Here is a 14881-nt window from a genome sequence, read left to right as displayed (position 1 = left end):
ATTTTCTGATGAACGAAAAGGTTTGCAACATTATTCACCAATTGCATGGTTACTACTTGGAAAACATTATTAGTACCATACTTAGCATTTACTATTTCATATATCACAAATTTCGTGAAATTAATACCAAAAAACGGCAACATTACTTAAATGATGGAACCAATAATTGCTGTTCAAATAATTACGATTTGACTTACAAGGAAAGAACCATCAGACAATAAAATTGATAAGTTTATTATTGCAACTGTTGTACTTTTGGACAAAACCTACAAACCTAACCGCTTACTCTAAATCAACAGTAATGTAAATGAATAGTGGAAAATCTGGTTTATTTAAACATATAAACAAGATAACAACAAAAAAATAATATTGAATTTCACTTCAACCTTAAAACCAGTACAACATCAGGATGAGAGAAAAAAAGACCATTTCTCAATTTGCTTAGTCATGTTGACCACAATGAAATAATACATATTTTAATGTGCCAATTCTTCCTTAATTTCTCACTAAGTCGGATTAACTGCAAGCCATCAGTGACTAGTTTATTAGTTATACTTCATCAACATGTATAAGTTGGCAATGACCTATACTAAAATATTTTGCCTATTTACAAATTGAAATCTTAATTTCTTATTTAAAGGGCTAGATTTTCCAAAATACTCCTAGTAGGAACTTTATTTTCAAGCTAAGTCACTTGCCAATACACTCAACTTTTGCTAGAGATATACTAGTTTGTGCACAATGTGAATTTGTTCAACGTGTGATCAGTGGTACTACACACTCTGGATGTTCCGCACATCACCATAGTGATACAAGACTACAATTACATATGTCATCCACCACACACAATAAATGCAGTTGATTTACTCAACATGTTTTCCCAAATATCCCTAGCATAAGTTGAATGGTATAATATTAATAGAACCATCAACGTAAGTTCTGATTATCTTAAACTGTACAAAACCCAACACGTTACAATGACATGAATACTAGTACATGTATTTAGCTACAGTAGCCATTCAGTCTCTTTCTTTTATTAATTAGCTTGTTAAAAGGATTTTACGTTACTTGAAACTACAAGATTTTCACATTATATAATATTGAAGATTAAAACTCTTTTAATAAATTATTTTTAAAAATCATATTCTGTAATGTGAAAATTTGGTCCCAAAATATGATACAGCATTTTACAAATTACATCAAAATGCTGTTTTTAAATATTAAAATACTTTTTAGAATATACATGGATTTTTATATATTATTTGCCTTCAATTCCCCCCACCCTACCATTAACAGAATTTGCACAAAATCATCAACAAAAATGTGAATTCAATTTCAAAGAGACTCGCATAAATAAAACAAGGTTGAAGAATCCATAAATAACAAATTTCATGACTGTCTTAAGTAAATTCCAATTACAGAATCTTTTAAATGCACAAACAGCAGCTTAAACAGGCTCCAAATAGCTGTAGCCATTTTGAAAATACAGATGGTAGCTAATTCATCAAAACAGGCTCTAGTCTGAATAGTGGTTTTAACAATTCACATGGTACCTGAACAATACCATGTTAGAACATCTGTTTAAAAAAATACTGACGATAACTTAAATCTGCATGGCGTGGTAATCTTAACAGGCTGCATGTGTGAATAAAGTAGTGTGTCCACTTGTGCATACACAGATGTGGATGTGACTAAAATCCTACACAATGAAATAACAAAGGACTGTGTCCATTAATCTGGTGTGGAGTGCCAACCAGATATGTATGCAGTAGGTATGAAAACGTATACGAAAACTGGTCCGAAAACACACAAGTGCATACAAAACCGCATATATGGAAAATAAAAACGTATACACACATGGGGACACACAACTTAATTGTTAACAATTCAGAGGGTAGTTTAAAGGTATACTGTCAACTGTCACAGATTTAAGGACCTTATTTCTCTAAAAATGGATAATAAATAAAAATTACATTAATTGTTGGAAACAAAATCTAGCTATCGGATCACCTTAAACCATGATGGAGTGAAATCCATGTCATCCCTCTCGGCAATTTTAGTTTTTGAATTATTGACCATTGCCATAATTCAATTATTTTTACAAAATGTCATTAATAAATGGAGTATGGTGGTTATGAGATGGTTGAATAAAGTACATTTAGGGACAAATCAAATTATATTTGTTCAGGTAATACTTTGTCAGACAATTAAATAGGTCAATGGTCTGTGACAATATGCCTTTAAACTACAAGTTTTGGAAGCTCTTTCAAAAATCAGATGTTATCTTAAAGAGGCTCAAGATGAACATAATACACGATAGCTTCATCAGGCCTTACTCTGAATAGTTTTTTTTAGTTTTTTTTATAATAATTCATATAATTAAATAGCCTACAAATCAGAGTATCTGTTTTAACAATAGATGGTAACATACAAGTTGCAATGGAGGACTCATATTTTCAAATACAATATAGTAAATGGACATAATAATAAAGCAAACAAATTAACACAAAGCAGAATAAACATAACCAATAATCAATAAAAACCAAACTAATGATTATAAAATATGGGTAACAAAGTATATAAATACAAGTGTTAAATACGCACAGTACATGAAACAAATGTGGACATGGCAACACCTTCAAAAAATATAAGTTCAACATGAAAAGTCAACGAGAACCACAAGCCAGTTGTATGACCAACATATTCTGCACAAATTCAGCTTGTGTGTTATTCTGTGATGTGAAAATGAAAACGGTTTGGCTTGACCTTTATATTAATGGATAAATTGATAGTAGATTCTATGAATGCTTGGTGCCATTTATTAGGATACGGAAACAAGGATTATTATAATAGCAGTAACAAACTTTCATCCAATCTGTCGTGCAGGAATGAAAACTTTGCGATCTTAAATAGTAAAGGTTATGTCACTGTGAGTAGAGTACTTTGAAGAGTGTTAAGAAGAGGCACATTCAGGGATGAAAACTTTGTTTATGTTACTGTAAGCAGAATACTTTTGAAGAGTGTTAAGGAGGAGGTGGGCCTACTGTAAGCTACACATCAAAGAAAAAGGACAAGACGTTTTCAGAGTGCAATTAAAACAAAACTGCAATTCTGTAAGACAGTTTGAAAGTTTTCACCTTTTTAATGTCAAGCATCTACCGAGTATGTAATTCCATTGAATGTACAATCTCAGTGTCTTTTTATAATCATTAAACAACTTTTTGGTTTTCCTTCTTTTTTTCTTTTTTTATATGAATGTTCAGGTATGGCCAACAAAGAATGAAATGTTTAGAGCTGATTGGAACCTAAGAATCTTGTTTGAGAATCATAATATTTCCTGAGTTACTCAAAGCCTGTTTCTTATATTTATTCCACAGCTACGACTGTTGAAATGTAAATGTTTGCACACAACTGGCTTCTGGCTCCCATCTCATGATGGAAGTCCTACAAAAAGGTACAGAACTTCATACAAATTCAAGTATGGTAATACATATAAATATTGATTTATTCATACTGTAATACATTTCAATATCTACTCCAAAAAAAGTAGCATAAACAATGTGCACAAAATATGGCAGTTCTTTGTTTCAAAAATGTATTTAAATTTTTTTTCCCATCATTTTAATGATTTTTTAATGATAAAAATAAGAATAACAGGACTTCAGTGATTCTCTCTTTTCCTACAAATATAATGAATGAGAGCCTCTGAACACATACAAGCTAACTACGACTGGAGATAGTAGTCAAACGCTGCCCGTCGCCAGACCGTTCATGATTCGCTGCCACAGCTCCTTGCGGCACGACTTCGACCGCCGTAGACTCTGCAGAAGTTCGTTGAACTGGACCACACCCCCGGGAGCCATGTAGAATGCATTGCGTGCACTGCACACGATGCTGACAAAGTCGTCGTAGTCAGTGTGGGTGATGTGATGGATTCTCTGGTGGGCACACTGTATAAACCTATAAACAGCAGGGAAAAAAACCTGGATAAATTTCTTTTTAGAAAAATATAAAAGTATATTTAAAAAAAAGTTAAAACATGAAAAGATGTCACAAGTACATTTTTGTACTTGGTTAAAAAGTGAATCATTAAACTGGTGTACAAACTCACATCTGTAAACACTTCTGGAAGAGTGAGTTGAGGAGTGTCGATCTCAGCTGGTTGGGCACGTGGGCCGGGTTGTTGCGGGCCAGGAAGCGGGCAGCCTCGAGTGCCAGGTCGTACAGGATGAATGGACTGACGACCGCATTCACGGCGCTCACACAGAACTGCTGCAGGTACGATGTTCCTGGATGGGTGATAACACAAGTAAAATTATATCTTATATCTTCATTTGTACATAAATGCAGTTGGTTAGGGATAATCTTAAAATTGAATGCTGCGAAAAAGACAAAATTATTTCATCACTGGGAGGTGGGGGAGGTGTTTTCCATTTATATTTTCTCTACAATATTTTCGGCATCTGTCAGTTTTAGTGCTTTCATTAATTTTTTTAGATGATCCCAAAGAACATTTCCTTTAAAATATCAATATGAAAGATAAACAGATTGCTACAAACAATATCATTCTAAATTGTCATGCACATGTACAACAGAATTACAGTTTTAATCATCATAACAGATATGGACTTTGGAACTTATGACAGTAAGCACGCTTTTCATAATTTATTTAGACAGGAACATGGAAATGTTCATAAAATATCCATTATAATTTCAGTCAAATAATTACATAACCTATTCATCTCTATCAGTACACTAAATCACTTACCCAGTTTAATAGAAATTCCAAGCAACCATTTTAAATCTTCTCCATATGGAGGATTCCTTGCATATTTAGTCTGCGGGCGATCATCGTGCACCCTGCGTGCGAGTGTTTCCATGGCAGCCATGCCCACTCTGAAGGCAGCCATCAGATAGTTGAGCTGTTCCTGATTATGTGCGGCAGGCTGTAGTTGCGGCGGCTGTGCACACACCGCCTGGATCTGGCCCGCGGTTGACGAGGTGGTGGTGGTCGACGGCTCCACCTGCTGGATGGCGTAGCAGGGGTTGGATGTCGACGAGGTGATGTTCTGCACTGTGGCCACCTGACACGTGGGCCCCTGGTAGACCTGCACCGCAGGGGCGAGCTGCCCCACGTGGGTGGCCGAGGTGTGGTAGACGTGCGCGTGGTTCGCCAGGCCCTGGATGCTGGCAAACTGAGCCTGGGTCTGGTAGTAGGGTGTCACGTACGCTGCGTGGAGCCCATGGGTGTGCAGCGGCATGTGGTGCTGGGAGTAGTGGTGCGTGAATGTCGCCGCAGGCACTTGCTGCACATAGTTGTAGTGCTGTAGGTAGGCTGAGTGAGGTAGTTGAGCGTGGTGGTGGGGAGCGGTCTGCGGGATGGCGCATGGCAGAATCATGGCCTGGGGGGCCAGCTGCCCCGTATTGTGAGAGATCAGTTGCTGACTGGCAGACACGGTCACCTGGTTCGGAGGGGGGGTATCGGCGAACGACAGCACCGCATGTCCTGAGGGGCTGGTCCGTTCGTTCTGGAGTGTCAGTGGAGGTGCGGCCACGATGTGAACCTGGTTGTCGATGTCGGGGTAATTCTGGTTTCGGGACGGTGCGCTGCAGTTGTCGGGAATATCGGCCACGTTCTGGGCAGCCTCCTCAGACAGAGCGTACCAGTGTTTGGAAACGTCAAACAAGACTTCGGGAAAGACTCCACCCCCTTCAGCAGCTGTTTCCACAGCCAGGCAGGCTTTCTCTAGCATGTCCCGACTCTGTTCTTTGCACTGGTACAGGGCTCTCTGGACCTCGGTGGGGTTGAGAGCGTGGGCATGTGGCAAGCACGACAAGGCGAGTTCTGCGGCGGAGTGGATTAGATTTGGGTCGCGACCCCGAGAAGCTCGGTCTGCCAGGGATGCAATCTCCGGTGGTGTCAGGTGACCTTCCCAGGTGTCAATGAGAATTTTAATAGCAGCACTCCCAATCTCCAGAGCCTGGTCTGAAAGAATAATTAAATAACTCTATAATAATATGACAGGTAACAATTCAATTATAATGACAATATCTTGCATACCATAATTCAATGTAACTGATGGCTGCATCCACAGAAGTTCATTGCATAATACAAAGGAAATAAAAATTTATTAAATTAAAGTTTATATTTTTTCACATGTTGAGATGAACCTATCGTCCATCTTTTTTCATGCTATGGAATGTACTACGAGTTATTTATTTCTGAGTCAATTGTTTGCTAAATTGTACACAAATATAGTATTTTTAGTTCTTTCCAAAACACTTTTACTTTTCTTCTTAGGTCAAACAAAACTGAAATTATTTACAAAAAAACATTTTTGTAGGACGGGACTAGAAAAGTAGCCTTTTTACTTCATAACGGTGATATAAAACCCCAAGCATGTTGATAAAGGCATCCCATTTTTGCTGTAGACTTTCAGGAGAGAGGAAGGTAGTGGAAAGAAAACAAGAATGCTCTTTGTACACTTTTGAAAATGAAGACAATTATGAACTGGTCCTAAAAAACCTACTCTCTATCCACGACACGTGCGATGAATATGTCCTGGAGAGCCAGTTCGGGGACACACAGTTGCCGAGACCAAGAGCGTAGAGTCCGATCTGGAAGGCACACAGTTGGAGGTTGCGGTGCGCACCAGTGTGGTTGGTGGAGTTGGAGGGCTGGGTGAACAGGGAGCTGGAGGTGTTGCCGCCACTCTTCTGCAGAACACTCTTGGCCAGCTCAAACATGAAGTGATACGACGCCTCACTCGGCTGGTTTGGAATTGTCGGCATCGTGCGATTCTTTCCCTTGTATCTGCAAAACAATACTTTTATTAAGCATCTTGGAATGTCCTGAGAAAAAATTAACATAGAAGCAACCAATACAGCAAAACGAAACCCTCTGTAAACAAACATTTACTCAAAAACAGACATTTTCCACCGTGTCATTTTGAATATCAGAACCTCTCTAAACCATATATTATTTCTGAAAAATGTCTGGTTATTAATACACACAAAAATATAAAGAGAATATGGGAATCATTAATTTTTAAGTAATATATAGTAAAACTTGGTCAAGAAAAAAAAGAAGTTTGTTTTGTTTAACGACACCACTAGAGCACATTGATTTATTAATCATCAATCATCAGCTATTGGATATCAAACATTTGGTAATTTTGACAAATAAAGTCTTAGGGAGGAAACCTGCTACATTTTATCATCAGTAGCAAGGTTTCTTTAATATGTGCCAGACAGACAGGACAGCACATACCACAGCCTTTGATATACCAGTTGTGGTGCACTGGCTAGAATGAGAAATAGCCCAATGGGCCCACAGACGGGGATCGATCCCAGACAGACCGCATATCAAGTGAGTGCTTGACCATTGGACTACATCTCGCTTGGTCAAGAGGTCACCTGGTAACCAGCCACTTGTCTTAAGAGAACACATTATTGTTCTCAAAAGTCATTTAATATATTACAAAGTGATCTGTATATGCAACCACCTATTTTAAAAGGCCACCTTTTAATACCTCCTTTGGTGACTGGTTAATATACATTTCAATGTCACAATTGAACAGTTACAGTAAGGCAAGTCTTATTTTCATTATTATAAAAGATTTCTCGCTGGTCTAGTATATTTATAAATTCTTAATTAAGAATGTAAATTAAAAGAAAATTAATCAGAACTTAGGATCAAACTTAATGCCATACAAAATGTTAAATGCATGCCATAAAAACAGATTATAATAGTTTTGAACACAAGTCATAATAATAAAGAACTTATTTACAGTAAGGAAATTTGAGCTGACAATGACCTCATTCCTTTAATGTTTGGAGTGGAACTTCGAGAGTCCATGATCACTTGAGACGGCAGCATTCTGTTGATGTACGGACTTGGTGGACTGAAAGGAAACACTAATTCTTTACATCTTAAAAACATATGGTAATTTGAAATAGAAGAAGCTATCTTGGAATTATAATAAAAACGGCTGTATTCAATGTTACCTCAATAGAATTTCACAAGATTAATTTAAAGGGAATCTAAAACTGAAATTGCCGCTTATGAAATATCACAGTTAAACATTTGCTTAGTCTTAACTAGTACCATTTATAAGCCACAAACAGCTTCCAAAATTAAAAATCACCATGTATTTTGGATTAAATATTTCATAACACCCCATCTTTAAGCCGCCTAAAGCTTCCAACATGGAAAGTCACAATGTGTATTGTTTTAATTATTTTACTGCACCTCAAGTTTGAAAAGTTCTCTATAGCCTCCTGAATAAAAACTAAGAAATATTCAGCATATAAAGTATGCCTCCCTAAAAAGGTCAACTGAAATACCCGATTTTATTTAGCCGTTGACAAACCTTTCATTCTCCCTGTGTATGAGTCTTGCTGCCTTGTCCCCAGAACTGCTGGATCCGATGGAGTCACTGCTCTCTGCACTGCTCCCACAGTCGCTGCCAGGTCCCTGGTGCTTGTTGAAGTTACGACGCACCAGGGTCGGGGAGTTGTCGCTCGATGTCGTTTCAGGGGCACTGCTGTCGATGCTTGCCATTCCTGTTGATTAAAAGACAATTTGTATTCCACTCGAAAAAAACTAGCCTGAGTGAAAGTGTGATCCATCTTTCACTGGAGCTGAAACTGGGATGTCGACTCAGTATCTATCAGACTTAAAATACTGATGGCTTATAACTAAATAAGATAAGATAATTAAGGTTGTAAAGATAGTTTTGCTACTTACACATTGAACAAAACAGTATATGAGATTTGCAATATCACATAGAGATATATCTAAGTTCAACCAAAAACTAACAATGTCCTGTCAAATTTGAGTTTTCATGTGAATGTTGTCTTTTTATCAAGTACGACCACGAGAAAGTCTTTAATGACTTTAGAAAGGAAAGAAAAGGAACTCAACACATTTTATATAAGAGCTATCTGGAGGCAAACATAAAATTACTTTTATACTTGATCAACATAGAAAGAAGGAAGGAAATGTTTTATTTAACGATGCACTCAACACAGTTTATTTACGGTTATATGATCAACATAGAAGCAAGAGCTCTACCACTGAGCTACGTTCCACCCTAAAAGACTTTGGAATTTGGAATAGAAGAAGAAACCGAGATTTCACGTACCTTGCGATGGTTTCTTCTTCATCCCGAGACACCTGATCTTGGCCTCCAGAGCCTTGATGTCATCTCCCTCTTCCTCCAGGGCAGAGCTGTCTGTATCCTTCCCACTGTAAGAACACAAAAGAAAGGAATGTACACTTTGGCTAGTCATATCCAGTACATGATTATTATTACACTTATTTTCGAGAGTGACAGGAAAACATGGTGCAACATCAGAGGCTTCTAATGGTACACAGACTTCAGTTTAAAGGTGAGGTTCATCATTTTCTTCCATATATTTAGGGCTTAAGCTAAGAAGTTGGTTTATCCATGGTTATGATTTTGGGGGAAAAAAACCCTGACGAGTCGACCAAAAGGAAATTATCCCACAACCCAGTGGACCTCAGTCGAGTGCTCTACTACTGAGCTATATCCTGCCTCTCCTATGATAAGAATGTACAGTTTTTCCGCCTAGATTTTACAGATATTTCTAGATGGTTATTTGTTAATGTATCTCAGGACATAGGTTGTTTTAGTTCCAGATTTTACAGATATTTCTAGATGGTTATTTGTTAATGTATCTCAGGACATAGGTTGTTTTAGTTCCAGATTTTACAGATATTTCTAGATGGTTATTTGTTAATGTATCTCAGGACATAGGTTGTTTTAGTTCCAGATTTTACAGATACAGATATTTCTAGATGGTTATTTGTTAATGTATCTCAGGACATAGGTTGTTTTAGTTCCAGATTTTACAGATATTTCTAGATGGTTATTTGTTAATGTATCTCAGGACATAGGTTGTTTTAGTTCCAGATTTTACAGATATTTCTAGATGGTTATTTGTTAATGTATCTCAGGACATAGGTTGTTTTAGTTCCAGATTTTACAGATATTTCTAGATGGTTATTTGTTAATGTATCTCAGGACATAGGTTGTTTTAGTTCCAGATTTTACAGATATTTCTAGATGGTTATTTGTTAATGTATCTCAGGACATAGGTTGTTTTAGTTCCAGATTTTACAGATATATTTGTTGTATCCGAGGACATACATGTAGGTTGTTTTAGTTGTACAATTTACCGATATATCTGTTAATGTTGTATCTGAGGATGTAGGATGTTTTAGTTGTAGATTTTACCAATATACATGTTAATGTTGTATCTGAGGACGTAGGTTGTTTTAGTTGTAGATTTTACTGATATACTATAGATCCTGAAATTAATGCGAAAAATGCGAGCTCGTGTTATTTGCATTAATAATATGACGCATTTACAGGGCTCACCCTGGATCAAAAATACCTGTAGCCAAAATATTAGCCAAATGGAATTTTTATTAGCCATATTGAAAATGCTTTAGCCAAATTTGTTTTACACAGTACTGTATAGAGTATTTATATATGAATATGAAAATGTATCTTTTTCAGCTAATTGTGTACAAACTGGAATAAATAGGAATAACAAAACCTCAATGGGGGTAGGGGCAGTTAATATATTACTTCGAGTTTTTTCAGCGGGGGTGGGGTTAGGATGGGGTTAAGCAATATCTTCAGAGTTTGAAGCCAGTACCCCATACACCCACCCTCACTTCTAAGGCCTATGACATTAAATTAACAAACATACAGAAATATGGAGGTGGGTGGATGTTTATGGATGGTGTTGTTTTTTCTTTCTTCCTTTTTTCCCAAATAAAAAGTTGAGATCTTTTTTTTATATATAGAACTCATTACTTCTTTAAATAGCAATCTTTATGTTAGTCTGAATAATTTTTTTTTTTTTTTTTTTTTTAAAGTGACCCATCAATTCCCCAACCCAAACGATTTCATAATTTGTGCCATGTTGTTGCTGTTGATTTCAGCGTCATGTTAAATGCTTGTTGTGATTTCTGCTTACAAAATACCTCGGCTAAGAATGCCGACTTCACCACAGTATACTCCATTTATTTAAAAACAAAATAAAAAAATAACAAATAATTTTTTTTTAGTAAATTTAATATTTACAGTCTTTTTAAAATCCAGCTAACTTATTAAATGTCACTTCACAGTCTTACAAATTTATATCTAAAATTATCTAACAAATATGATTATTGTAAACTAATTTTATTCAGTGTACATTTAACTGCAATTTGTATAATTTAAATACTGCATGTTCATTTCCGGCGATCGCGATCTGCATGCGTGCTCTCGGCCATGGGTACGAAATTAACAAAGACAAAGGAATAAACAAAAACTGCAGTTAGGTATTCATTGATGCGAATAACTATTGTTTTTCTACAAATTTACATCAAGATTTACTTTTGCGTAATCGTATTGTTTAATGTCCGCAACGATGTCTCTTGACACGCGGGTGTCAGCTGACTGAAGCGTGGCGTATATTCGCACCGAGAGCTGTCCTCAGTTCAGTCAACGAACATTCTTCCTAACGTTCGCAAACTATTTCATTGGTGTTCGTAGTGTCCATTTGGTTTAACGTGAAGTGCACAAACCAGTCTAACAAACATTTTGTTTTCGCTCGGTCTGGCTGAACTCAGACCTTGAGATGTCCTACATGTCTTTTGGCCCTGAACTGGCATGTGTATTCAAATTGACAAGCATTGTTGGTCTGTTTTTATTATTTGGTTCAAAGATTTTACAAAGTAAAAATAACAAGTTACAGATCTTCCAGACATTGCTGTCATACATGTTGAATGCATGCCGTTAAAATTAATAACCGTGATTATTAAAATAAGCAAACATTATAAGGCCTACGCTGAATTCTGCATGACACCGTTTCTCGTTACCGGTCGCGAGATCGCTATTACGCTAATTGAATATTTGGTAGTATTATTATGTTTGAGGTGTTGGATAGATTATGTAACCATTTGTTCACATCAGAAGACAGAAAATGGCTTAGCCAAAATTTTAGCCACTTGCAAATTTTATTAGCCATTTGTTTTTAAAATTAGCCAATGGCTAATTTGGCTACCGACAGCGCGAGCCCTGCATTTATTTCTGTTTTGTGTATGTGTCCCACGTTATAAAAACAAAACTAACAAAGATTAAAATTCTAATGTATTTTAAAAAACACAATTGGAAAACAATTAATTGTAGGTGATACAGACTAATTGTCTAATAGTCCAGCAAGATGCCAGGCACGTGTGATGATCGCAGGGTCTTTGGCCACCCTGTTAAAAGCCGACACCATTCATCGTGCATGAATGGGTTTTATAGCATGCTAATCCTGAGATTGACTCTTTTGGGGTTTTTAATGTTTAAGTTCGCTGCAACTTTGTCAGCATTATCTGGGTGAACTGTTCCTTCATTATAACTCTGAAATCACTGTTTACAGATAAGGAAGATACAGTTGCAGTGGTACATGTATGCTCATGTTTAGCCAGATTTAGGTATCTATACACATGTAAATTATTGCTGCAAAAAATATGCTTTGAGTTGATCTCACCAAAAACATTACAGATTAAACAGATTAATTGATGTGTACACAAATCTGTAACGATATTCTGGCCCAGAAAAATCTCCAATGAGCAAGTACTGGAAGAGACCAATCAGGAAAGTATGAGAACCATCATCACCAGAAGACGGTGGAAGTGAATTGGCCACATGCTCAGAAAAGAAGACACATCTATCACCAGAACTGCAGTGCACTGGACCCCTGAAGGGACAAGAAAGAGAGGACGTCTGAAAACAATATGGCGCCAAACAGTGGAAATAGAGATGAAGGAGACACAGTTGGGGCACCATTGAGAGAATGGCAAGGGATAGACCGGCGTGGAGGAACTTCGTCGCTGCCCTAAATGTCGCTAGGCATGACAGGAAATGATGATGACACAAATATGTTAGTGAGTTGATCTTACTGAAGATGCCTGTACCTAGGATTTAAGAGAAAAGTACAGACGTGTGTTGTTTGGAAAGTAATATTTCAAAAGGAAGACTACTCGCATTAATTTCATGTTGCATTTTAGTCTGCCCACCGTCACACTCACATGACTTTAGGGACATGTTAATTTCAGGATCTACAGTACCTGTTAATGTTGTATCTGTTGTAGGTTGTTTTCGGCCTTGCCCCACCGTTGACCACACTGTTAGAGTGTGAACCTGACGGTGTTGGGGTTCCATCCGAACTAGACGTAGTGTTGAAGTGGCCATGACATGGACTCCCACCGTTCTCCGGTGTCCCCCCAGCAGCAGCAGGAGTAGCACGGTCAGGTAAAAACAGCTTGTCCATGTCCGAAGTACCCGTAGCTTTTGACTTCCCTGACGATTCAGGTGACTGACTAGTTGTCGCGGCTGATGACGCGACCAGCTGTTGACTAGACGAGGTTGACACTTTGCCTGAAGACAGAACGGCTACCAGACTAGGAGACTTGAACTGATGAACTTCTTTGTCAAGAAGCTTGTCCATGATCTAAAATAGCCAACAATTGTTTTTTTCATGCTGGGATATCATTCATTTCAGATAAAATTTTATCCTTTTAATGTGAGATCAAAGGATAAAGAAGAGATGATCCAGGGCTAGCTCTGGTACTCGCCAGTTGTGAATTTTGAAAGCAGTTGTTTAATTTATTTTAATTTAGCGAAAAAATGTCATGTAATAATTGACATTTTAAAGAAATAATTGTAGATTTCTGCAATTTTTAAAGTTTAATAGACAATTTGGCGAAATATTTTGCTCCCCCAGAGCTAGCCCTGTGATCACGATAATGTATTGGCCAAACAATAATAAAAATAATATGAATGAGAAATCTAAACTTTTAGCTTCACTAGTTTGTTTTTGGCATTGCTCTTCTGTTTATCACACCGTTAAGAGTGGGAACGTGACAATGTTGGCGTTCTATTAGAACTTGATGGACTGTATCATTCTCAAGCATACCCATTGCAGCAGAAACTGGAGCTTGGTAAGATAGAAATAGTTTATCCATGTCCAAGGTACCCATAGCAGATGAACTGCACAAGTCGGAATTGTCATTGATTTGAGATGGTACAGCTTATCTTTTCACAGTGCTTACGCTATCTCTAACTGAACTCATATTCTTTATTTACTTTTAAAACATTACAACTTTAATCTCAAACAAATCTTAATCAACCGCTACTCTAAACAGGTTTACATACTAAAGTTAATTCTACAGTTGATAAGTTACCAATTGCTTAAATAACCATTACATGATAGTGGAAAGTTAGCTTGTATTTAATAGTTACCTTAGCTAACTTGATCTGGTCATCTTTGTAGTGGACCAGCATGGCCAGAACAAGTTCTCCTCTCTGTCTTCTCGTGCTCTCACACAACAGTGGGTGTTCAGCCTCACTAACATTGGCCTTCAAACCTGCAGTAACACAATATACTCTATTACACCATGTCACATATTTCATATATTACATGCATTGACATAACTAATATACCACATCCTCTTGCATATTTGAAATATCTTTCACACACCTCTGGAATAATAAGCAGCAACATACCACTTGAAAGCTGTTTATTAATATCCCATATACACTGGTAAGACATCCATCTGTGTCACTGGTAAGACATTTATATATAGGCCACCGACAGGCCATGTCCAGACATTTATGGAAATAGCTGGCAAGGCATTTTTTAAAGACCACCAGTAGGCTATGTATAAAGGCCACAGGTATGACACTTATGATAAACCACTGGTATAGCATTTTTAGGTTTTCAACTGCCTTTACATATACAGTCGAGTACCGTTCTGTCGAACTTGCTTGAGTCGATATATCACTTGTGTCGATATGACTGACCGGTCCCA

The 14881-nt window shown here is 37.2% G+C and overlaps 1 protein-coding gene across 4 annotated transcripts in view; it reads right to left on the bottom strand.

Annotated features, from left to right (window-relative positions):
• Nucleotides 1-8: 8 nt before the first annotated feature.
• Nucleotides 9-14881, bottom strand: part of LOC121378591 (zinc finger SWIM domain-containing protein 8 homolog) — a 40394-nt gene continuing 25521 nt past the window's right edge. For 3 of the 4 annotated variants that reach the window (XM_041506841.1, XM_041506844.1, XM_041506843.1), the window contains 9 exons: nucleotides 14313-14437; nucleotides 13139-13521; nucleotides 9147-9250; nucleotides 8373-8565; nucleotides 7791-7904; nucleotides 6531-6814; nucleotides 4769-5986; nucleotides 4112-4289; nucleotides 9-3960 (listed from right to left, as the gene is read on the bottom strand). In XM_041506841.1, the coding sequence (XP_041362775.1) occupies nucleotides 3744-3960; nucleotides 4112-4289; nucleotides 4769-5986; nucleotides 6531-6814; nucleotides 7791-7904; nucleotides 8373-8565; nucleotides 9147-9250; nucleotides 13139-13521; nucleotides 14313-14437 (2816 nt within the window). In that variant the 3' untranslated portion in view covers nucleotides 9-3743. The remainder of the gene's footprint in view (nucleotides 3961-4111; nucleotides 4290-4768; nucleotides 5987-6530; nucleotides 6815-7790; nucleotides 7905-8372; nucleotides 8566-9146; nucleotides 9251-13138; nucleotides 13522-14312; nucleotides 14438-14881) is intronic. The other variant, XM_041506842.1, reaches the window with a different exon arrangement.

The sequence above is a fragment of the Gigantopelta aegis genome, chromosome 8 (assembly GCF_016097555.1).
Source record: "Gigantopelta aegis isolate Gae_Host chromosome 8, Gae_host_genome, whole genome shotgun sequence".
Classification (NCBI taxonomy): domain Eukaryota; kingdom Metazoa; phylum Mollusca; class Gastropoda; order Neomphalida; family Peltospiridae; genus Gigantopelta; species Gigantopelta aegis.
Note: the sequence above shows the minus strand (reverse complement) of the source record. Positions and strands in the feature narration are given on the sequence as shown.